Raw genomic sequence first — 24005 nt, 5'->3', positions numbered from 1 at the left:
TGTGAAAACACTCTTTTGGTATGGACAGACTGCAGGACTGGTTTTACTTGTAGCTGAACCAGTAGAGCTACTAGTTTTACATTATATTAGAGGCAGTCTTGTGAAACTGTTTGTTGTCTTCAGGGCATACAGCCTGTTCTGTTTGTGTTGCTCAACTTTTGCGTATTGATAAACTTCCTCCAAGCAAACTATAACGTGATTTTTTTTTTTTTTTTTTTTTTCAGGCTAGAGAAAGAGATTTTTTTATTAAGTTGGCTGCATTGCTTTAACAATGTATTGTCACTCTGGTCATATACAGTATAACAGATTCTGAAAGCTCTTTTTATTTTCCAATAGGCTGGTGTTTGGGATGCTGTATCCTGCATATTACTCATACAAAGCTGTGAAGACAAAAAATGTGAAGGAATATGTAAGTCGCATTCCTTTTAATTGCTTAATTAAATGTCTGTGCTGACATACAACTGTGAAATTCTCATTGTGCAGTGCAATAAATCATGTGAAAGTTTCATTTGATATAGTATTAGATACAACACCTGTGTGAATCTAGTGGTAATCTTGTGATTTTGTTTGGAGGGCTAAAGTTAAGGTTTTTCAGACTTTCATAGACTTTGCTGAAACGTGTCCAACACACTGTGCTGTATACGGATATTTTTAGGAGGATTTTTAAACATAAACATTCAAGTGTTGGTTGCACTTTTGGGCAAGGGGTAGAAAAAAGGTGTCCTAATTCTGACAACACTTGTAGTATAAGCAATGACAAATTGATTCTCAGTGACCACTTGAACAGTAACAATAGTTTAATTGTCATTGTATGGAGCTCAACAGGGGATTTGAAATCTACCTGGGAAAGGGTAGCTCTGGTTAATCTGTTGGTCCTCCAAGAGGAGAAAAAATTGTAACCAGGGAAGGAAAAGATTTGGTTAAGGTGATGTGGAGGAAAGGAGCAGAACAGACAGAAGAGTACTGCAGTTTAGAATTAATCTGTTAAATTATTTACTTATCAGTGTGAGCAGTGATGTTTACCACAAGAATCTTACCCAGCTGCAGTCACAAGGAGCTTTGCTTGCTGAGTTACTTCCCTGTTTTAAGAGGCAGCCTGACTTGATTTCGGCAACTCACCTATATTCTCTCCTGAACCTTGTTCTTAACTCGGCTGCCTGACTCAGGATGGAGTCAGTGCCATCAGTTACTTGAATTCGGCAGCCATAGCTGTGACCTAACGCTGGATGTGTGATGTCTTTGCTTTGTACTTGGTTGTAGTTGTAGTATGCAGTAGCTGTTGTTCCTCCACTCCCCTGTTATGTCTTACATGTAGTCTGATCACTCCATCAGAGCTCCAAAGTGGACATCATAGTCATACTATTTCTGGTTTCTGTGTAAAAGCCGATTAGAGCTTATTTGTGCCCATAGAGCTAGTGCCTGCCAGAGCTAAGCTTTTGGGAGAAAAAAATCATCAAAAGTAAGAGAAGGATTTCCTCTGTCTCATGCTTACTTTACCCTATCAGGAAGGTATATAATGCAAAGAATTTATAATCTACTTTTCCTCTCTGCTCCCTCAAAAGGAATCCACAGGCTAAGTAGAGGATAGCAGTTTAAAACTCTAATACAAGAAATCACTTTAATTTAAGAGGTTACCATTGCCTCTTGAAATATATTTTCTAGAAAAAGAAAAGCAATGGTTGTACAGTGCTGAGATTTTTGACTCTTACCTCAATTGTCCTGTTATCTATGACTTAGCTGTCTTTCTGGGGCATCCTTTTTTAGAGATGCCTGTCATTTACACAAGAGCTTTAGTAGGGCCTGGGTCCATATTTTTCCAACTGTGTATTTTCATTTAGTGTGAAAACACTGCTTTTCAGTCACCTGGGGTCTTTGACCAGTCCCTGAATTTGCATTGCATACAAAATGTTATGGGGCTGAGATGAATGAGACCCATCTCAGTGACTTTTTCATGAGCAGAGAATGACATTGATTCATCAGTGAATTACCACTCCATTGCTGGTTGGGTTGAGTGTCTAGGTAGATCTTAGGGACTATCCATGGCTTTCATCTTCCCAGCTGGGACATTTTGTTTGACAGAGAGGGTGTAGGTTTAACTGCAGCCTTCCAAATGGCACAGCTCTGCTGCCAGTCATGTTATGGCTCGAGCACAACTTCCTTTCCAGGTTTATGTGTGGCTCAGGAGCCATCTGTTTTTGTCGCTGGATTGCAAGAGCTTTGTAACAGTGAAATTTTTTACTTAGCCACTGCTTCCACCAGTAAAAAGCAAATAAAAAAGACCAGACATCTTGAGTTGCTGTGTAGGTCATGATGCAGCAAATTGTTCAAAGATTATTTCTGGGGAAAAAAAAAAAAGTCATGTTGCTGGTTTTGGTAATTTAAAAGTCTTACGGTCTTTAGTTCTAGAAATTAGCATCTGTGCCTTTGAGGAGATTTATTTGTTCTTGTAATTACCCTGGTTTAATGGAGTTGGCCAGGTTCTTTGAGGAGTTTTTTCACTGTGTTACACCAAAGTCTTTGTAATAAGCATCTGAAACATAGTTTAGAAGTCAGAATGACCAGTCTTCTCAAATCCTGGCTACAGAATCTTGACCTGAAAGGATGTACTTCAGCCAGAGCCACCAAAGATGAGCTTAACACTTGGATGGTAGAAAAAAAGCTTAACAAACCATATCTGTAATCACCCTTTTAACATAAAAAGCAATACCCAGTCAAAGCTTCTGTAACTTCATCTTTAAGAGTTAAGTTGTTTATAGTCTTCTGGGCAGTGTCAAATATGACCTTCTGTTTTTCCTGAGGTTTTTTCTGGTATGAAAACCACTGTAAATCACACAGGCTCATTTGTCAAGGATGCTTTTGGTACCTAATGCATTAGTTGTACAAAATATGATTTGACTTGTGTTTTTGAGAATTTTTGCCCAGACCTCAGCAGGACTCCTGGCAGATCTCATATGACCTTCTGCAGGGCATTTCTTACTGTTCCGAGCAGCCCAAGAGAAACTCCACTTCTATTGTTGTTCCTAATTGGATAAATAGATGTTGATTAGAGAATGAACAGCCTGGATAAAATATATTGGGGGGAAAAAAAAAATTTAGGCTTACGTGGCATCTTAAAAATTACATTGCATCATGCTTAGGTTGATGGGGCAAGGGTGGATGTTAATTTTATTTTTATTCAGGTGTTGACTCTGGTTCATGGAAGGGTCACCAGTCTAAATGTCACATGGCCTGTCAGAGGTGACTTCAGCTGTTGTGTACCGTCTTAGTTTATTCAAGCCTGAAATACCTAAATCCTCTGAGAGATTGAAGCGAAGAATGTCATCACATGACTGAGTTTCTTTTCAAATTGAAATATAGAAAAGCATTTAAGATAAAGGGGTCTCAAGTTGTGACAAAGGAAGTGGTTTTAAAGTGTAATGCACAGCTACAAAATAGGCAGCGGTGTAGCATTAGGTTTTGAGTACTTATTTAAGTCCACTTCAAAAAAAGATTGCTTTAAAGGTGAAGATTAAATCTGAGCCACATCCTCTGTAGGAAAGTCTATATAGCCCTCGTTTTGAAAGAGGGTCCCATGAATTTAGGACTCAAGCTAGTGTCTATCAAATGTGGTGTTTAATGCTTTGAGGGTATACCAGAAGAGTTAGTAGTCTGTATGTCGCAAGTGAAAAGAGGTTATTGCATCTGGTTGCGGGTGATGCTTTTCTTCTCTTTTCTTTCTTTTCTTGAAATCTTTTGTTTTTTTCTAGCATAGATAGTGTTGGAATTTAAAGAACATGTGGGCGTTCAGTTAGTATGAATAACCAGTGGTGGTTTGCACTGACCTATTTTGGAAATACATTGCATTTGGCCGCTGATATCTTAGAGAAGACAAATGTCTGGAACTACTTCTATAATACATATTCTGAAAGATGTAATCAGTTTCGACAACTAAATTTGAACAAATGTTCAAGAAAAATGAGCGATTTAATTAACTATTAGAACTAAACCTGTACTTCAAGAGCATTGTCTGATTTCAAAACAATTATGTATAGTGTAAATCTTAAAACCAAAAATGAGTATATAGATATAAACCCCTGAAGCATTAAGATGTTTACATGTGAGCTCTTTTATTAACAAGACTTCTGTGGTTCTTGGCGTATGAATAGAATTAAATTTCCATGAGAAATACTGTTTTCCTGCCTTGCCCCAGTATTAATACCATAATGCGAAGCACACATGTAGAACTTGAGCGCAGTGTATAGCTGAATAACGTATATTCTGAAATGAAAGCAAGGGCTACCTGACTTATTAATTTTTGACTTCTGTGTGTGTGGTATAAACATACGGATGTGTGTGGAAGAGAGTGAAATATTCTTTAGTGCTATAGTGGGAATTGCACTTTGTACTTTTGAGAATCTACTGACTCTTTGCAGTGTTTTTTCTTATCAGTAAAGCTCTTTAGAGGCAGAGCCAAGTCTGTGAAGCCAGCCTAGGTGAGGTTGTGACCCCGGTGACCCAGCCATTTCACTTAGCTTGTTGCAGCTGCCACCAGTTCTACTTAGGAACAGAAGACCATTAGGACCCTCATATAATTTCCGTTGAAACCTGGTTGAGGCAGACAGATACTGTTGAATGTCTTGCTTTGGCAGCTCTGAACTGACTGTACAGTGTATAGTGTATTCTGTGTAAAGGTGAAATCAAAATTCTTACTGAAGATGGTGTTTTAATTTTCAGGTTCGCTGGATGATGTATTGGATTGTGTTTGCTCTTTATACAGTTACTGAAACAATAACTGACCTAACAGTCTCTTGGTAAGAGCCTGCTTTTTATGAACTCTAGATGAGACTATATTCGTTTCTGGTGCTCTTTGATTTGTAATGATTTAATTTTTATAAAGAAGTTGTGCTTGTTGGTAGCCCTTTATTTTCAGGAAAAGATCTCAGTGTATGTGAAAAATAACATCTGTTTTCAAGTGTGCACTGTCACTCGAAGTAGGGACTACAAAACTGCCACCTTTGCTGTAGAAACTGAATAGAACTCTTAAAAGGATGGACTATAATTTCTCTGCAGGAATGTATAATGCAAAGCTCTTAACTGTTTTCATTTCTTAAATGACAGTACAGTCAATTAAAATTAAATCCATAGGTCTATAACTCATTTAATTTGTCTAATATAACTTCTTGTACGTGAAGAATCCTGTATGCTAACATGTAATTGTGTTTTCTGAGATCTCTTCATGATGATTAATTACTGTGTGTTTTCTTATTGCAGTTGTTGATTTCATACAACTTTTAACTTGTCTGTAGGTTTCCACTGTACTATGAACTGAAGATAGCTTTTGTTATTTGGCTCCTTTCCCCATATACTAGAGGGGCAAGTTTAATCTACAGAAAATTTCTCCACCCCCTTCTTTCTTCTAAAGAAAGGGTAAGGAATAACTTCTCATATTTTTTAATGCCTAATATGGAAATACCATATGTTGAAATACTAACTGCTGCTGGATACATGATAAAAGCAGATCAGTGCGTTACTGGTTTGCCAGGCAGCGTGAACTTGGCCTAGCAGAGGCAAGTGCATATGACTGTCCATGTATATGTTTCTATTTAACTTGCATGAGCAGACAATGTACTACCTTCTTTTGACATGAGATAGCTTGGTGTTCACTGGTCTACTTAGTGCACTTTGAGGAGCTCAGTTGAGTGGAAGTGATGCAGTTGGACTTTCTACTGGAAGAACATGTGCAGTACTCTCTGTGAAGAAGCATAAATGCAGTTTTAGGAACAGCTCTTCATGTTACCATTTTTTTCCAACATAATCTAGTAATAAAACTTCTCAGGACAAATGATGTTGATGACTTTTCTGGTGTGCAAACTGACAGGATAAGAGAGAGACTTTCTACTAAGTTTTAAGGGAAGAATAGTCTGCAGAAATATACCCCAACTGAAAGCAGCTAAAGGATATTTAGCTTTAGCCAGAGTATGAAGGGGCCACGGATCTGCTTAGCTTTTTTTCGGTATCCTGTTTGTGTGGAAAGGGTGATTAGCAAAGGTGTGAAGACTGCCACCAAAAAACCTCACACTACAGAAAATAGCATTCATAAAGGTCAGTGCTGAGCTTGGCCTTTATTAGGCAAAAGAGGCAGCTGACATAATTGCCACTGACATGAACAGTAAGGTCATCCTGACCTTTTGAAGGTTGAACTGTAAACCGTTTGCAACTTCATAAGCTAAAGGATTTTTTCCCTGTAGTCTGCTAGCTGTTGTGAACTACCTTGAAGCCTTTATCTCCAGCTCCAGGCATTTAACCACAGCTGGGGATAAACGTCATGTCTGTATTGTCCTTGGTACTTCACAATGTCAGAGCTCTGGCTTCAGAAGTTCTTTCTGAGCCGACCCTACCTTTCTAAGGAGCTCTCTGATTTCACCTTAAGCATGTTATTTCTTGAACTTTTGTCTGACAAGTTAAGCTTACTCTCTGTAAGGAACTTGCTATGTAGTGGTGATGTTTCTGAGCTGGACAAAAGTAATGTATTTTATCTTGTTTGACCAGACGTGGTTATTTTTTAAATGAGAGAATATAAGTGAATGAAACATCAGTGTACAAAGGCAAGAGTAATTGTCCCATTAAATAATTTATTAAAGATTTCTTCTGTCTTCCTTTATTGATGGAAAAATAATACTGTAGGGAAACGTGACTCTCATGTACAGCCCTCTAAAATTTAAGTATGTTTTGCTTTTAGGAGATTGATGAGTACATCGTACAAGCCAAAGAAAGAGGCTATGAGACCATGGTGAATTTTGGAAGGCAAGGGTTGAATTTGGCAGCAACTGCTGCAGTGACAGCAGCTGTAAAGGTAACTTTCTGCTTGCATTAATTGCTTTTGCCCCTGATATAGAGCAGTGTGATTGTACTGAGGACTTGACATTCCTAAACAAAAGGATTGATTCTGTAAATGCATTGAAAACCTGGAACACAATTTAAGGGTTGCAGCCCTCTAGTCCTCCTCATACGATGTTTGTTTGTTTAACATGGCTTGTAGTTATTTCTTGGATGGTGGGGATCGGTTTACTGTGATTCAAAAGATACCATGCATTTTTCTATGCAGATTTTTGGTAAAGATGACCATTGTTTCTCTTCTGTTTCTGTTGTGCTTTCTTGTTGGTAAACAAACTATATAAAGGATTTCTGGCTTTTCTGCTGTTTTTCTCCAATCAACTTGAGGTAACTCCCCATACGAAGTAAGGCATGAAAGATTACTACCACAGATAAACGTTATCTTGACACAATTAACTTGTTTGCAACTTGTTGATTGAATTATTAAATTAATACACTAAGCGTAAGCTTGCATATTGCTGTTTAGCATACTCTTGCTTTGTCATATAATTTTCATTACATCATGAAGTAACCTGTGGTTGTTCCCAAATTACATTCCTACAAAACTCATGACCTTCAGTTGAATTTCAGAGGGTTCTAGGTCTAGGAAAACAAAATGCAAGCTTATAAGTAAGATTCTATGCAACTTGTGGCCCACCAAAAGGAGTATAACTTTAGACAATGTGTATCCTGCTTAATAGTCATTTAAACCAAAACACTAAAGAAAGTATGGAAATAAAGATGTATATGACCTAGTTAAATGATAGTTTTATGGCGATCAAGATTAATTTCTTCCTGGGAATAAATGAAACTGCTGGGTTCATAGTAACAGCATTGAAAATGTGAACACTTAGTAGATACCAGTAAGTAATGTAGAGATCCCTGGCTGTCAAAGTTAAGCAGGTATAGCTAGCATTTAACTTAAATTTCTGTGCTTGTACATGAACTTGCTTTATAAATCAAAGACATTTCTAAAAACTACATTTTCAAATGCCATCTTGAAAAGGTTTGGAAAAACAGTCATGCATATCTTGTTTGTTCATCTTCTCTCTTTTTAAAGATACATGTGGGTGGTAGTGTAAGAAGTATCACTTTTTGTTTTAAAATATGGACATAATAAGCCTAAAATACTGAGAATGTGATTCAGTTTGATCACTGGTTCTTTTTTTTGTTATTTAAAGTCTTAGTATTGCCTTGAGGCATGAAATAATTTAGAAGGAAATAGAGTACACTTCTAGAGAAATGAAAGTATCCAGAGTGAAAATCGGTTATTTAGAAAAAACAAATCTGACAAACAAAAACTCGAAGTACTCTACTGGGAAAAAGTTTAAGAACTATGCTAAATGCTAAAATGCAAGTTCTTTTCCAAACAGCAAATCGTAACTTACTACAATGTGCACCTGTGATGATAAGCTCTGTGTGTTTTCCTTATGTCTGGCTGCCTGGCTAAGGTTGGATATTTCCTTGTTAATCCTTGTGGTGTTATAGAAATATTGTAAAATAAATAACAGAAATATCTCCTCCCACTTTCTTCTGAAATAATGAATAACTTTTTCCGAAATGTCTGTGTTTAGATTTCATTGCTATTCAGCTGTGACTGGCAAGACGCCTGCTCTATTTGTTAAAACTTGTTAAACATGCTCATGAATATTTGTACAGAATTAGTTCAGTGCAGATGAGATGCTTGGGCAAAACAACCACCACAATACCAGAGACCTAAAATAGACATGATTTTTAAACAGTATGAAAGAGGAGACTCTGAAAATCTTTATTTTGGCATGTTAAACCTCTCTTCAGTTTGTCATTCCAAAAAGCTGAGCGTGACTGCTCCATCCAAGCAAATGGAGACAATGCATGTGTTCCTGATTTTGTACCCTGTTTTTCAAGAGTTGACTGCTGCCTCCAGCAGGTGAAAAGATTATCCCTTCAGCATGAGCTGGTGGAGCACGCTATAGGATTTCAGGAACGGAATCCTATTAGTGGGATCAGTTTTGATGGGAAGGAGACACAATTTCATCCTTTTTTTTTTTTTTTTTTTTTTTTTTTAAGGAGCAGGCATGCTTATTCTGACATATCGGATCTCAAATTAGGAATTGAGAATGTGGAAGGTTAAACACAACAGGAGGTCCAAAGAAAGAAAGCTTCTGTTCACTGACGTGTCCAAGCACAAGATGCTACGATGTCTGCTTATGCCAACTTTAGGAGGGTGGTAAAATTGCTTGGAAACTCTCTGGAATATTTTCAAGATCAAGTGTGGGAAAGAGCGGTTTTCTCCAAGGGCTGTCAAAGGAATTGGGGATTAGTATTAAAAGACTAGTTGGCTGTGTAGGGGAGGCTGGAGCAGCCAGCCAGCCAGGTCAGTCTACTGAAATTTGACATAGATTTAAACCTGCTCCACTGTAGTTACATTGAAATGTAATTGGCAGGAGTCATGGCTTGTAGCTTACATTCCTTTACTGATATTTTTAGCTGGTACTAGTTAGCCACTGTTCATGTAAAATATGGTGTTTCAAAACCTGCTAAATAGCATACATTAGCAAAACAAATTGTGTTACTTAAATTAACATGACAGAAAACAAATCTTTGTAAAATCCTGATTTCAGGAGACTTAGGGATGCAATATGGTCGAGGTTGACTTTTACAGTCTACTAATAAAAATTCTCTTTGGGATATAAAAGAATCAGCAACAAGATGCCTTTAATGATAGGGCAGTTGTTGGAGTTCTTTCAGCTCAATAGTGTATGGATTTGTGGAAATTCTATCCACAACACCAAGTTCTACTGATAAATCTTGTATTTTGGTGCATCTGCTTTCCAGATCCTCTGAGATGCAGGTTACTTGTACGTTCCAATTTTTGCCAACACATAAATTCTGACTTCTCAAGCTACTAGTGAAAACTGGTTTCTATATCACCACGTGTGGGATGGCTGCTAATTAAGCTGTGATATGCACTGTCATTTTTTTTGAACAAATTTTGAACAAATATTGTTCATTTGTGAAGTATTATTTGGTAGTAATAATAATGATATATTTTGAGGGCTGTGTTTCTGCATGTCTTTTAGTCATACTGAATCTGCTGCCTTTCTGCTGGTTGAATATTATTCTAACGGCCTTGCTCAGACTTCCCCTTCTTCCCACTCGGGGCATGGCAGTGGGAGGCCGTATCTTGCAGCCAGCTGTGGCACACAGCCAGTATCGCTGTGAGCAGCTCAGCTCCCCGGCAATATTGCTTTCATCCCTCCTCCCTGCCCAGCATGCTGCAGAGGTCATTCATGGGACAGCAGTCTCTTTCCAGGTTGAGAGGGATCAGAAGTCGTTCCCTGTCAGCCCGGATCGGATCAGGGGGAGAACAGCTGGGAATGTGGGTGCTGCACACGGCAGCTCTGTAGCCACAAAGCTCTAAGCAGCCCTGTGGATGCAGAGTCCATTGAGAACTTGTCCAGTGCAGGCCAAGCAGCTTTATTCAGTGATCCTGACCACTGAGGGGGCTGCAAGTCCCATTTAAACAACAACAGAAAAGAGTCCCTGAGGCAGACATATACTGTGTGGTGTCTGTTTACTGCAGCTTCCCTGGGTTAAGTATATAAACTATAAAAAATACATGTTCAATAACAAAATAGAGAGTGGCATTTCACATATGAGGGTCAGCTGATGAGATGGCGTACAAAAAGCTTACCAGAGTCTGAGTGGTCTCAAAAGGAGTCCCTTAAGTAGGCTATGTTTATCAAAAACTAGATTTAGAAACCTATTACAACTTCAGTGTTTCAGATTGGTCACTGGTAATGAATGTGGTCTCTGAAAAGAGTTTAATATGTTTTAAGAGCTACTATTGAATAAATAAGCAAACTCGTGCTTTAAGACTTGTGTTTTGTTTAAGACCACACAAACTTCACAGTTCATCTCTCTTCAAGGTTCACTTACATAGAAATTTGATCACTGAAGTTCTGTGCTCTTTTTGCTTACACTGTAATTGTAAATGTGTGTGTCTCAATCTTTTGTGGTGTAATTTAGTTGGCAGCAGCTGGGCTGGATGCAGCCTACTGTATTTCTTCCTTACTAGTAGTAACTGTTGAAATAATGGGACACTAGTGCAGGCGTGGCAACTGCACTGCCACCTTCTTGTGTGCAGCATCTTGGGGTGTGTGTATGGCTGGGGAGAGGTGATGGCTGCTGCCATACCCGTGGCATGAGTGTGGAAGTAGAACCCCCTTCACTCCACCTGCAATTGCATTGCTCTGCCTTCTGTTTTGCAGGCAAAATCTTGCTTTCGAGCTGTGGTAGTAATTCTCTGAACTTTCAAACAAGATATCAAAGCTCTTAATGCATTAATATTCTAAAATGTGAATGTTATGTTCACGTTTCCTGCAGTAGAGGGTATTTCATCTCCCATTTCCAGCAGTAGGAGGGTATTTAATATTTTTCAGCCAGACTTTCATTCTGAGTTGATAGTAATCCAGATCCTCACATTGTTTTGGCAGAAAGCAATTACCTGCTGCTTTTGGGCATGGGGGGTGGAACAATCTTCCTAAATATTAAGTACTGTATGAGCACAGTGATGTGGGTTGTTTTTTCCTTTATAATTAAAAAACCCACACAAAACGCCTTGAAATTTGTCCTCCAATTAGTCCATGCAGTGGTGTGAAGTAGAAATCGATCTTGATATGGCTAGACTGGATCTTCCTAGGGGTGAGATGTAGACAACATTCAGGCAGGAGACTGGGGGGACTGTAGGGAGTACCTGTATAGGATCAGTGTAATTTGTGACTGTGACTCTGCAGTACAGCAGTGGTTGTGCAGCCCCCATTCCTACTGTGACTCTTAGGCATGTGTGCTCCATCTCTTATTTGTATATGTATCCTTTCAAACTTCTTAATATTTGCTGTGTGTAACTTGAGTAAAACTTTCCATCCTGGCAAGTCGTTTTGGAATGAAGGGCCCATTGTATGAATCCCTTATGTCCTCCCTGAATGAGGCAGTGCTCCACAGGAGCTCTAGCCTCGTTGACCGTACAGTTTGGTTAAGGGCACAATGTTACTTTATGGCACATAGTTGACTTTTTTCCCCTTCAAAAAACAAAATTCTGTATCCGTGAGCTGCACTGAAAATTAAGTCTGAATGTTCCCAGCTTGGATCTAGTCCTCTATCTCAACAGTGGAATTGGAAATACAGGCTTGTAATGTGAGTTCTTCTTAGCATGTTTTATTATAATCTTAATTACATTATCTTGTCCAATTTGCAAGTGTCTTTTTGTAGTGTGTCTCATAATGAATGAACTCACTGTGCAACTGTTACGCAAGTGTGTCTTCCTACGCTTTTGCTTCTGGCCAAATCCAGCTTCTGTCACTATTCTATAGTAGACTCTGTCCACACTTAGGGAGTGGAGTTGTACTGAATTTATATGGATTCTGCTGAGAATCAACTGGGTCCGTTCTACACATTCATTGGTGTGCAGTGATTGACACCTGAGTCCAGTTGTGTCTCTTCAAGCAGTGGACACAGCCTGATCAAGAGTCTTACTGTTTTATAGCAGATACCGTTAGCTGTTACTTGTCAAAAGAAACAGTCCTGTCTCTCCAGTTCTCTGGTGTCCTAGCAGCTGACTGTAAGTTCTCACGCATAGCTGATTCCTGATTTGGCTTACTGTGCAAATGCTTTTCAATGAAAGAAGTGGAGTAGTGGAAGGACAGGATTCCTGCCTTAAGGCAGGACAGACCTGCCTTAAACAAGACATTTTAGGGGATAAAATTAACTTCAGAATTTCTACAGTAGTTTATACACAGACTGTACAGTGTAGTGCATTTTAACCCAAAGGCAAGCTGTAGTTGTGTTCTTGAGAAATGTTAGTCATCCTACAGGTATGTAGGAAGAACGAGAAAAGTAAAGGCTTCTAACTTCTCTCATAAGAAACCCTTTCTTTGTTTTTGTTTAGTGGCAATGTATGAATGGTGGTGTAAGAGTTAAAATAGAGTTAAAATAGGTTCTTCTTGCCTGTGTAGCACACTGTTTTAGTTTTATATGCTGTACTAATGACTAGTCATTAGAAAATGAGTATTAGGTTTAAGCCACTTCCCTTCCCCCCCCCCCCCCCCCCCACCCTCTTTGGTGGCCATGCAAGCTTAAGGAGTATCACTCTACTGTCTCTTCACTTTACATGGCTATTTTTAACATGGAATAATTTAGTGTGCTGGTCTACCATCTGCAAACAGTTGTTGCTATGAGAGTGAGAACAAATGGCTTTGGCCAGTGGTGCAAGAACTGCTGTTGCGGAGAAAGGTGTGTGGAATTGTATGCAGATTTCTGCTACTGCTAGCTAGCGTAGTGCTCACATTTTACTTAAGAGCTTCATTTTTAAGAAAGAAACAAAATCTGGAGCCCTTGCTTTGAAGTGGGATTCGTGCACAGGCTTGTCAACGTTCCTCTGAAATGGTTATTTTTTGCCATGTATGCCAGAGAGGGAAGAATCAAATGTTATTTTAACATCACATTGAGTAATGTGCTTGTTCTTTTAGCTGCTTATACAATAAATTAATCTTCAGTGCTTTAATAATAACATCATCTGATGTAAAATGAAAGAGCTGTTTGACCCATCTTTCTAAAGGGGAACTTCCTATATGTCCCATGTAGGAAAGATGTAAAGACAATCAGAGAAGGCATACTAATGTTAAAATGTGATCAACTATCTTTACATGTAGCATTAGATTTTGGGTTGGTATTATGGTACTATGTCCATAAAGCTACATGAGTAAGAGAACCTGCTAGCTTGTAGTCCAGACACGACTTCTTTGGTTTGTGGTTTCAAGTTTCTGTCAACTAGAGCTTTTGTAGTGCTGCCAGTGTCTCAGTTACTTGAGTTAATGTTACAGAGTGTATTTTTAACACATATTTCCTTTCTTATGCATATTCAAATTTGTGGAGGATAAAATCTAAAACAGCGGAAATATTTATTTATTGTCAACCACGCTTTTTAAAATGGAAGTGTTAAACCCACTGTCATGCTACCTAGCACTGCTACAGAAATACCATGTTTGAAGTGATTTGAGCATTTCTGATGTTTTTTTTCTCCTTTTAAACTCATCCCCTCACCAAAAAAGCCTTTATTTGCTCAGATTAAAGGAGTGAAATGAGACATTTGTAATGAAACTGCTAGCTTATCTGTAAATTATTCATCTCAGAGCAATATACTGTTAAGCTTGGGTAAAAGCAATACTTAAAGCAAACGTAAATCTAACGCATGCTTATGTTCCATGAATTTTCTAGTGCAACAAAGAAGCATGGGCTTAAACGTCTTCACCCATCTCGAACAGCAAAGTTAAACCTCTGCTTTGTTTTCATAGATACTGTTGTTGTATTTCAGAGTCAAGGCGCGATAACTGAGAAACTGAGAAGTTTCAGTATGCATGACTTGACTACTATACAAGGAGATGAGCCAGTAGGACAGAGATCCTATCAGACATTACCAGAAGCAAAAAAGAAAACCAGAGCATCTGCAAGTGAGTCTTCAGGTAAGTATCCATCTATTTGTTTTCTAGCTAAATGAACAACTCACCAAAGATAAAAGTGGGAAGGCAGAAATACATTTACCCCATTTAGAAATGGAAAAGACCTCAAAGAATTCCAGTACACTTGAACAGAGTTTACTTGAGCAAGATATATTATGACAGTTGAGAAATCCTCCCTGAATTATTTTCTTCTTGCAGCCACTAACAGTGTAGTCATACCGTACTCATTACTCCTATCTTTGCCAATTAGCAATGAGAATTCCTTGCCAAAGTAAAGCTTAATTGGAAGTAAAAGAATATGTGAGTAAGTGGTGTTTCTGTGACAAGTGTACAAAAAGTTAAACGTGAGAATTTATGGAAGCTCAATAAATAGGAAGAGAAAATTAATGGAAATAAATTCAGTAGGTCTGTAATAACAGTTCAAAATGTAAAATTGCTTGTGGTGATCAGAATAATGAAGGCATTAAGTTGTTATAATGGACTGATGCACATCAACATTCAAAAGATGGTTTGTGGTGACCAATATATATTATTTTATTATATTATTATTATCATCATCACTTTGCTTTTGAGCCTGTCATGCTTGAAGGAAGGTTTCAGTGGCAGATACCTTTTTAAATGGTAAAGTTACAATGTAAAGTAGTTGATATTTCCCACCAAAGAAATAGCTCTGGTCTATTTCTTTTCACCTAATCCTGTCATTTCCTCTCATCCCTTCATTTTTGGGGAGGGCTGATGCTTGTGGAGGATGAAGAATTCCAGGAATCACATGGTAGCCCATGGTGTTTCTAAGGAATAAATGGCCACCTGAATGGCCTGAAGCTGAATTGCTAATTGTGCCCAGAAGGTATCCTGTGCTGGACAGGGGTCACTGGCCAGAGAGAAAGCCCATGGATTCATCAGGGGTTGCATTAGGGATGATGTCACTGCAGCTGTTGTGCAGGGGCTATTCCTCAGTAAGAGAGCATTAGTTAGCTATCTGAAATAGCTTGGAAATGCTCAAAATTCCATTAAAAAATATTTACTTGGGTGTAGTTTATACTATGTAAATAATCGCTGATTGTGAGATTCAACCTCACATGTCAAAATGCTTTCTTAGAGATAGTTTAACTTAATTGTTTCGACTCCTGGACCCAAATCTAGTGTACACCTCTTCTGTTTTCTTTGAATTTTCTTCAGCATTAGATTAAAAAAAACCAACCAACCAACCAAAAAATAACCAAACCAAAACAAAAACCCACAAACCACAGGTAAGAGTTAGGAACACTACATAGCAATATGTCATTGCACTTAGCAGAAGGTTATTTTTTGTGATCTGAGCTGTGCAAATTAGTTAAAAAGACCTAGTTGTAGAAGGACATTGATCATAGGATGATTGAGCTGCCAGTATGCTTGCTGTGAAAACGGCAAATGTGATTTTGATGCATCAGAAGAGGTGTTACAAATAGAGATAAGGGAGTATTGGTGTCACTGCAAACATCCCTAGTGAGAGACTATATGAGCAACAGATGCAATTCAAATCTTCCATATTGAAAAAGATGAATTGTATTGGAGGCAGAGACATGTTGCCTCTAGAATGGCAGAAGAGGCAAGTCTGCCTTTAAGTAGCTGTGGAGTAGGTGAGTGTGATTCTAATTTTGGGAAAAAAATGACTAAAGGAAAAGAATCTAATTAAGCCTAAATATTGGTTTAAGATGAAATGTACATTGATCATCATGAAAGTTGGGTTTGGAGTCTAAAAGGTATTCTGGAGTGTTACCTCTTGTAGGTTCTGGAATGGCCTTATAAAGGGAGAGGTTGGCGAGGGGAAAGAACCAGAGTACATTTGGAGACCTTATGATACGTCTGTGATAGGGATTCAGGGCTTTTGGACGCCAAGGATCTTTTCAGGACGTGTTTTTAAGCAGTTTGCGCCCTCTAGTGTGAGTCTTTGGTAATAATCTTGGTCCTATTTTCGCAGGCTATAAACAACCCTTAATAGTACTTTGACATTGTATCGATCTGAAAGGAACTTGGGCATTAAATATGCCGAGAGGTATGCAAGTGTGAAGAAAGGTCCTGTGAATCACAGAATTATAGAACGGTTTAGGTTGGAAGGGACCTTTTAAAGCTCATGTAGTCTAACCCCTCTCCCATGGGGATTATGGCCAAAAAACCTTAAGTACTTTTCAGGATGACCACTGAGGTTTTTGCCTCAGTGTAAAGCAGAAGATCGTAGCAGACTGATGGTTTAATTTTTGACAATTGAGGAACCACTGCATTACATACCTATGGAACAGAGTGGCTTGTTACTTAAAAATGGCAGAATTATAAGCAACAACTCCTGGCAGACTAGATATTTTGCTGTTCTGAAACAGCTGGCAGACTGACTGTATTGTTTAAAAGAATAAAGGATGTGTGTTAAAGATGAAACTCATGGCTTTCTTAGAAATCTAAAAGTTACAGCTACTTCTTAACATCTTAATAAAAGTGTTTTTTAAAGGTTACAAAACTCCACTGGAAAAAAATCCTGGAGATGATAAAACAGATGAAGAGATGGAGGGGACACATTCAGAGGATGAAATGTTTGCTCAGAGAGGCCTTCGAAGAACTCAGAGCATGAAATCTGTGAAAACTATTAAAGGCCGTAAAGAGGCAAGTATAATCTTAGTTAAGTATTGAGTTTGCTTTTAACAGTGTATCCCAACATTTTTAATAATGCAGAAATTATTTTTTTTCTTAATCTTAGAGGGGTTATCAACAATAACTGGGTGGTAGAATACTAAATGGAGGAGGAAGTATGTGATAACAGTATCTAGTCTTGGAGCTTTTGTACTTCCAGGTGTTTAAGGGAAATACATGAATGAAATGAACTAAGCGAGTTAAAAAGGAGAGGAGAGGAAATAGACTCTGTGCTTGTAATGCTAATTCTGGCACCACCCCGCCCAAATTCCAGGAACTACTCACCTTGAAAGGGGTGTAGATAGTGATATTGTCATCGGCATTTGCATATCTTGGTTCTGCAACTTAAACATCTGCTGTTTAATGGATTAAAGAAGATTCAGACTTTTTTAGTTCCCATGGACATATGGCCTGCTCTGACTTGTTACCCATAAAGAGAAGATCCTGTGTAGGATTCAAAGTGCTTTATATTTGCATGTGTCACAAAATTTAAAGATACTTCTGGATAAATCTCTATGGAATCTCATAAAAGCTTTTGGGTAATTCTGGGAAAACAGTTGAGACTTACCCTTGCCCAGTTCTGTTGAAACTATCTCAGTCATAGGTAGATTCTCTTGCTGAAACTGTGGAGTGTTCAAAGCACATTTAGACACTTGGTAGATTGGATTGGTGGAAAGGCAAATAATATTTCTGCCTGAAGTGATCTCAACTCTTAGTGAAGTTGTGTGTGTTTTTTTTTTTTCCCTCCCTCAGATACGGTATGGATCACTGAAATACAGAGTAAAGAAGAGACCCGCTGTGTACTTCTAAGTGTATTGCACAATGCCTACAAGACAAACTGCTGTATTATAATAACTTGAATTCAGTGTGTCAAGTGTTTAAAGATCTGTGTATGATTCATATAATGAGTATATATGAATAGATATGGTAGGACTTGGTTTTATGAACCTAAACGGTTGGATAAAGTATTACTCTGCTTTTCTGTAATTGCTTATTGTTTTGACTCAAATCTGGACAAGTTATAGTATGACTTTCAGCACTCCTTAAATGGGAGTTAAATGAGTAACAGGAAACAGCCTTTTTCCAGAGGTACCTAACAGACTGAAATGATTACAACTCCAGTTGAATTAGCAGAAGTTGTAAGTGTTTGGAACTTGTGTAAATTGAACTCATAGTGGCCCCACGTTTACACGGAAAGATAGGTATACTTGAAATATTTTTCTGAACTACAATTCCTGAAAAGGCCTTTCTGTAATTTAAAAATGTACAGTTTAAAGTACAATGGAGGATGGTGGGGAAGGAAAAGAAAAGACGAGGTAGGTATGGTAGGTACATCCTTAAGATCATCTTCTTGCATCATATTGCCAAGCTTAACAAACTTATACAATACTAATACGTACAAACTGGGGGTACATTTAGCACTTTATGCAAAACTGTATAGTTTTGCACACTCTTACTGATTTACAGCTGCACATGTCATTTTAGTGACTTCTTAGGTAGGTTAGACTTATCTTTTGAATGCCAGCAATTCTTGTGCTTCGTGATTTTTTTTTTTTTAATTTATCTTGATTGCTTAAGTACACTTAGGATGCTGTAGATAATTGCTACTAACATTTAACAATATTATCAGGTGCCTTTTTATGTATTACAAGGCCGTGTGGTTTTTTGTCTGTGTGTGGGGTTTTTTTTGTTTTGTTTTTGTTCTGTTTTGTTTGTGTCTTTCTTCCTCCTTCACCTAGAGAGATGTAACATGATTTTTAGGTCAGTTTTTGGTTAAAATTGTGGTAAGAAAAACTTGTAGCAATTCCAGTGATAGACCTCAGGGATCTGATCAGCCCATCAGCTGTGTATTAGAAGTCATGCTGACATGAAGGCATGTATGATAGATTATTCAGGTCCTGGTTTGGTTTTGCTCTGTGTTCCTTTAAGAATGAATATATAAAAAAGAACATGTATGTGTGTGTATTTTATATCATATGTGGATTCTAAAATTGGCTGTGTAGAACTTTCATTGCTAAAGTTATTACTAAAATATTTACATACAAATAGCTTTTTCTAAAAGTCTGGCTGATATAGTCAGCTATTTTATAACCTAGAGTCCCATGACATAACTGTTTGCACAGAGATTAATTTTGGAATGTCATTCAAGGCAAGGACTTGTCAAACTGACTTTCTGAGGCCCCCCTTAGTTCTGTTTTCTGCAAATCAGAATTAGGCTGATTTTAGTTTTCTGTGTGACTATTTCTACTGTGGATTCAGGGAGAAAACACCCACTTTCTGTAGACAGTATGTTATTACTTGGCATGGGGAGAGATGGTGTTACTTTTCTTGAAGAGAAAATGGTGTGTGAGCCCTCTTATCTTTGGCTCTTGGAGTCCAGTCATTAGACCTTCCCCCAGGTATGACAGTCATCTGCAAGTCTACTGCAGTGCTTTTCAACATGCTCTTAAGGCTTGGGCCTGCTGTGGTTCTTTTTCTGTGTATTACACCTATAGCGGATTCACTGCTGGGAGGCACTTAATGGCCTGTTAATATATACTGGCATTTGAAGTAGTCTTCTGTAGACTGTGGGCCAGGGTTTGAATTGTAAGGATAAAAATGCAGCTGGTCTGTATTGGTGTTGCGTTACTCACTTGCATTGTAGGCATTTGTAAGCCAAGTGCAAAGCCTTGGTCAAATACCACAGTAGTGATGGTGCAGTGCTTTTAGCATCTCCCAGGAACTGAAATGCTTTAGTAAGACGTTGCAACAGTCCATATGTGATTAAAAGGCCAAAGTTTGTGTTACTTTACTTGAAGATGCAGTTTTGTACCAGACAACAGGAGGGCTGCTCCCTCCGAAATGAGTGTAGTGCCGAAATCCCATCCTCTAATGGAAACTGCGACTTGTCATCTAGCTTTCATAAGGAGCTGTTGTCTGTGGGGGAGGCAGTGGTCACAAAGGCAGCCTCCCCGTGGTATGGTCCGGCACTTGGGCCTCAGGACTGTTTGTGCTTCTCATCCGTTTCCCTGAATGTAGGGAACGGGCTGCCTGTGTGTTAAGGTATGGAAGACGTTAGTGGAAACTGAGGCTTTTGTATTTGCATCTTGCCCCTCTTTGAAAACCAGACTAACCTGCGCCTTAGGTGGAATCTCTAACTCTTACTCTCCAGTTGAACGTCCTCCTTCAGCACTTGCTGCCACATCTTGCTTTAACTCATCATGTTCGTTTTATCAGCAAGCATGACGATAAAATTGTCATCTTTCTACAAATCAGACTCCTGCGTGAAGGAGCAGGGTAAGGCCTTCTTTCAGAATTACCATTCCTGTTACAGGTTCATGTAGATCCTCCTTTGGGGGTTGTGTTCTTTTCACATTTCCAGGGCTAGAGGTCATTTGAGTAGTTTAGGCTCTTGTGGTCAGTAAGTTGCTCTACATGTTACACATTTGAGGCTGTAACTTCTGGCAGACTTAACTTGCTAATTAAGTAGTGACAAAGGCTAAATAAACTCATTTTTCTGAACTATGCATGGATCTAGGAGAGCTGGCAGTCTTATTCGTATTCATTGCTGTTTGCATATAAATGTACTTGTGTTCTCTCAGATACTGTTTTAAGTGATAAACTTCCAGTGTTTTCCTAGCTGTTTTTTTCAGTCTAATATCCTGCTGTAAGATTCTTTTCTTGACAGCTTGATTTTGTTCTTTGGATTCATCCTGAAACTGGGTCACTGTATTATCTTAATTTTTTTTTCCTTGCTGTTTATTGTCAGCTGATGCTTGGCAGGGCGCAATGGCATGATTAGCTTTCATCCCAATAATATGTATTTCACTCTGCTTGTTGAATTTAGTTTAGTTTGGTTTTGAAATATGACACAATCTTTTAAACCTTGTGTACATTGAATTTTCAAACTTTTTTGCCTTAGCAACTGCAAAAGTGATCTGTCTAGCTCTTGCCAGTAAACTTCTTGGAAAAATGTTAAACAAAAATGAAAATTTAACTTAACATTCTTTTTGGTTTTGGAATGTAAAATGTAGTTCATGTCGAATTATATAATCATACGGACAAAGCATTGCCTGAGAACTGACTGACTGCCACCAACAGGACTGCTAATATAGTTAAAGAAAAACTTATGTAGAGGTTAAAGGTACTTTAAAAGAGAGTATGTATTTCTTCTTAAATCACCTAAAGTTTCAAGGCTTTCCAAAATATATCTGAACTGACTTGGATTTCTCAGCAAGAGCCCTCTGTATGTTTTGAGATGAGGATTAAATTGATGGCCTCAGTTGCAAATAAATTTAGGCCAGACTCTGATTACAAGGTAATTGCCAATATTAGCTACTTAATGCTAATTGCTTTGCTATGTGAAAGTAACTGAATATTATCCAAGATACTTTTTGCAAACTACAATGAATTTTAAAATGAACAGAAAATAATTTGATTAAACAGAATGGTGGAGCAAATGCTAGATGCATTTAGCACGCTATTCATGACAAAAGATGTGTTTTATTTTTCATGTTACTTTTATTAATGGGAAGTTGGTATTTTTAAGTATTTTTCTACGAAAATGTGTATGTGCAAAGGCAATACTTTAACATTTTTCAAGAACTTGTATTTTTAAATGCTACAGACCAGAGACTGTCTACATTGAGACTGACATTAGTAGCTTTAAAAAAATGCAATGTAAGCTTTAATTTTTATATTGTAATAATAACTTGCTGTCAACTTGTTTACATATTTGTAGGAGGGAAAGCTTCATTATGTATTGACGTATCTTGATACTATCTTTAATAAACGCTGCTTTGAGCAGGATGCAGTGGATATTTTATTACTTGAATTATGATTAACAAACCAGTCACTATGTACTCTGTATTCTGTTATTTAGTATAATGATTCCAGTACTGAAACAACCTATCTGAATTTTGAAGAGACTTTTAAAACTGTTCAAAGTATGACTAAACTGTCATTGAGGTTTCGCTGTGAAGCCTGATGCTGATTTAGACTTAAATGAAACTTACCCTGCTAAAGGCAACTTGAAAATGCTGTAGTGTTACTTATTTTACTTAGACGTTCAGTTCAGAGTAAACTAAAAATAAGATCTTAGTCTCCCAAAAGAGTATTCCCAGGGAATGGTTGGATTTTTAAGTAAAACACTTATTTTTATTGATGCAGCTTTACTGTTGTGTGTGCAAACAAACACATATTGCTTTGTATTTCCTAGCTGAACAGAGTTCTTCTGGTAACCCAGAGAAGGAGATGCATAGGTTAACTTCCCTTTTTCAAACCTGCCTTTAAGTAAGCTGTTAACACCCCTAGCAAAACCAAGCAAAAAAACCCCTCAGTAACCATATTTTCCGGGCCTTTTTTGCAAGGCTTCCTGACTTACTGCCTCAAAGGAAAGAATTTCTTGGTATGGTTAATTGAGGATAAAGACTTAAAAACTACTATTTATTGCTACTGTCTCCTAAACATTATGAAAATACACTCCAGGAGCACGGACCGTTAAGGGACCTCGCAGTGATTCAAGTCCTAATGTCAGAACAGTTCATACAGTACAAAACCCTTACCTACTGAAGAAATTGTGGATGTCAGAAAACAATGCTGATTTTTCCTTCATTTGTTCAACTAATGTTTAGCAGGTAGCAGGAACATTCATGAATATGGGCTAAAAGCAGTCTCCCTGCTGGTGAGATGTGCTCAGGGAATGAGTAATTATCTGGTGATTCGAAAATAGCGCTGGTATGTATGTCCTAGGCTAAAATGATCAAGATGAAGCAGATGCAGCAATGGTGACAGTTGGGGGGGCTTTTTTTAAATTTTTTTTATTTGAGACTGTAAGTGTTGTGTATTTTCCACACTAACGTGGGAAAACAGATGATTGAACATGAGGGGGAACCTAACAGGTTTTGTAAAATCAGTAGACTTCCAAAATTATTTTCATCCTTTCTGTAGATGTATTCAGGAACAAAACAGGAGCCTGTTTTGTTTAAGTCTGCCTGCTTTTGCCAGAGTTCAGCAACAGATTGCTCTGCCTGAATTAGGGTAGGAATCATGAAAGCAGCTGAAACAGAGACTATAAGGACTTCACATACAGCCTAGGATTTCACTCCTGTCTGCTAATGTATGGCAGCGACATGGATGAGGAAGCTCAGAAATTATTTAGAAAGTCCCTTTTATCCACGCTGTCACAGTTCCAAGGTAAGCAGCACTTTGACCCTCACTTAGCTCTTCCTGGGCAACGTATCCGCTATGTTGTGTGGCACTCACAGCTTTCTCAGTGAGCTGCGCCATCCCGTCCAGTCTTTCCACTAATTTTAGCTCTCATGGACTAGATACTAAGGAGAAGTCGTCCTAATGTACTGCCTCAAAGGAAAGAATTTCTTGATACGGCCAAATGGGGAGAAAGACTTAAAAATACCCCTAAAGCAAAACAAAAACCCTGCGTGAAGTTAGTGTAATAGCAAAACTGCATCTTCCAGTGTAACGCTACGAAAAATGCAAGCATAACCACGTTATAGTCTTGAAGGAATTACACCAAAGAGACCACTTAGAGTGCTTTTGTCACACACTTTTTCCTCAGGTCTAATTAGTAATAGTTAGTGTCTCTAGTCTTAATACTAGAATTGCCAATTTAACTGGAGTTTTTCCTGTTGTCCATAGGATGTGGAGCTCTTAGGTGGCACTCCACAAACTGGATGAAAGCCATGGGGTGAACAGAGCATTTATGGTAGTTTAATTTGTTTTATTGAATCAACAAGCAGAACTGACTTGTTCTGTAGGTGCCCGAGTACCAGATCTGGCCACAGACAAGACAGTGGCCTGGGATGGGGGCTCCAGAGCAAAATTAACCTTTGGTAGCAGCCTGCGATTACTGAGGCTGGATTAAATCCTGATGAAAAATGCTGCTTCTCTTAAAATCGAGGTTACGGAAGAGGGAGAGCTGCTCCTGTTTTACAACAGCTCTGGAGCAGCTGCTCGGCTGTTCTGCTCTTCCCTGGGGCCTCTCCTGCCGCTCTC

General features: G+C 38.3%; 1 protein-coding gene across 4 annotated transcripts in view; it reads left to right on the top strand.

The window, feature by feature from the left end:
• REEP3 (receptor accessory protein 3) overlaps positions 1 to 21800 on the top strand; it is a 43855-nt gene extending 22055 nt beyond the window's left edge. For 3 of the 4 annotated variants that reach the window (XM_074830322.1, XM_074830320.1, XM_074830323.1), the window contains exons 2-8: positions 337 to 409; positions 4714 to 4790; positions 5286 to 5406; positions 6719 to 6832; positions 14207 to 14354; positions 16822 to 16985; positions 17766 to 21800. In XM_074830322.1, coding sequence (XP_074686423.1) covers positions 350 to 409; positions 4714 to 4790; positions 5286 to 5406; positions 6719 to 6832; positions 14207 to 14354; positions 16822 to 16985; positions 17766 to 17822 — 741 coding nt within the window. In that variant the 5' untranslated portion in view covers positions 337 to 349 and the 3' untranslated portion in view covers positions 17823 to 21800. The remainder of the gene's footprint in view (positions 1 to 336; positions 410 to 4713; positions 4791 to 5285; positions 5407 to 6718; positions 6833 to 14206; positions 14355 to 16821; positions 16986 to 17765) is intronic. The other variant, XM_074830321.1, reaches the window with a different exon arrangement.
• Positions 21801 to 24005: the final 2205 nt, after the last annotated feature.

Source organism: Strix aluco, chromosome 7 (assembly GCF_031877795.1).
Source record: "Strix aluco isolate bStrAlu1 chromosome 7, bStrAlu1.hap1, whole genome shotgun sequence".
Taxonomy (NCBI): domain Eukaryota; kingdom Metazoa; phylum Chordata; class Aves; order Strigiformes; family Strigidae; genus Strix; species Strix aluco.
This window is presented reverse-complemented; position numbering and strand designations above follow the sequence as displayed.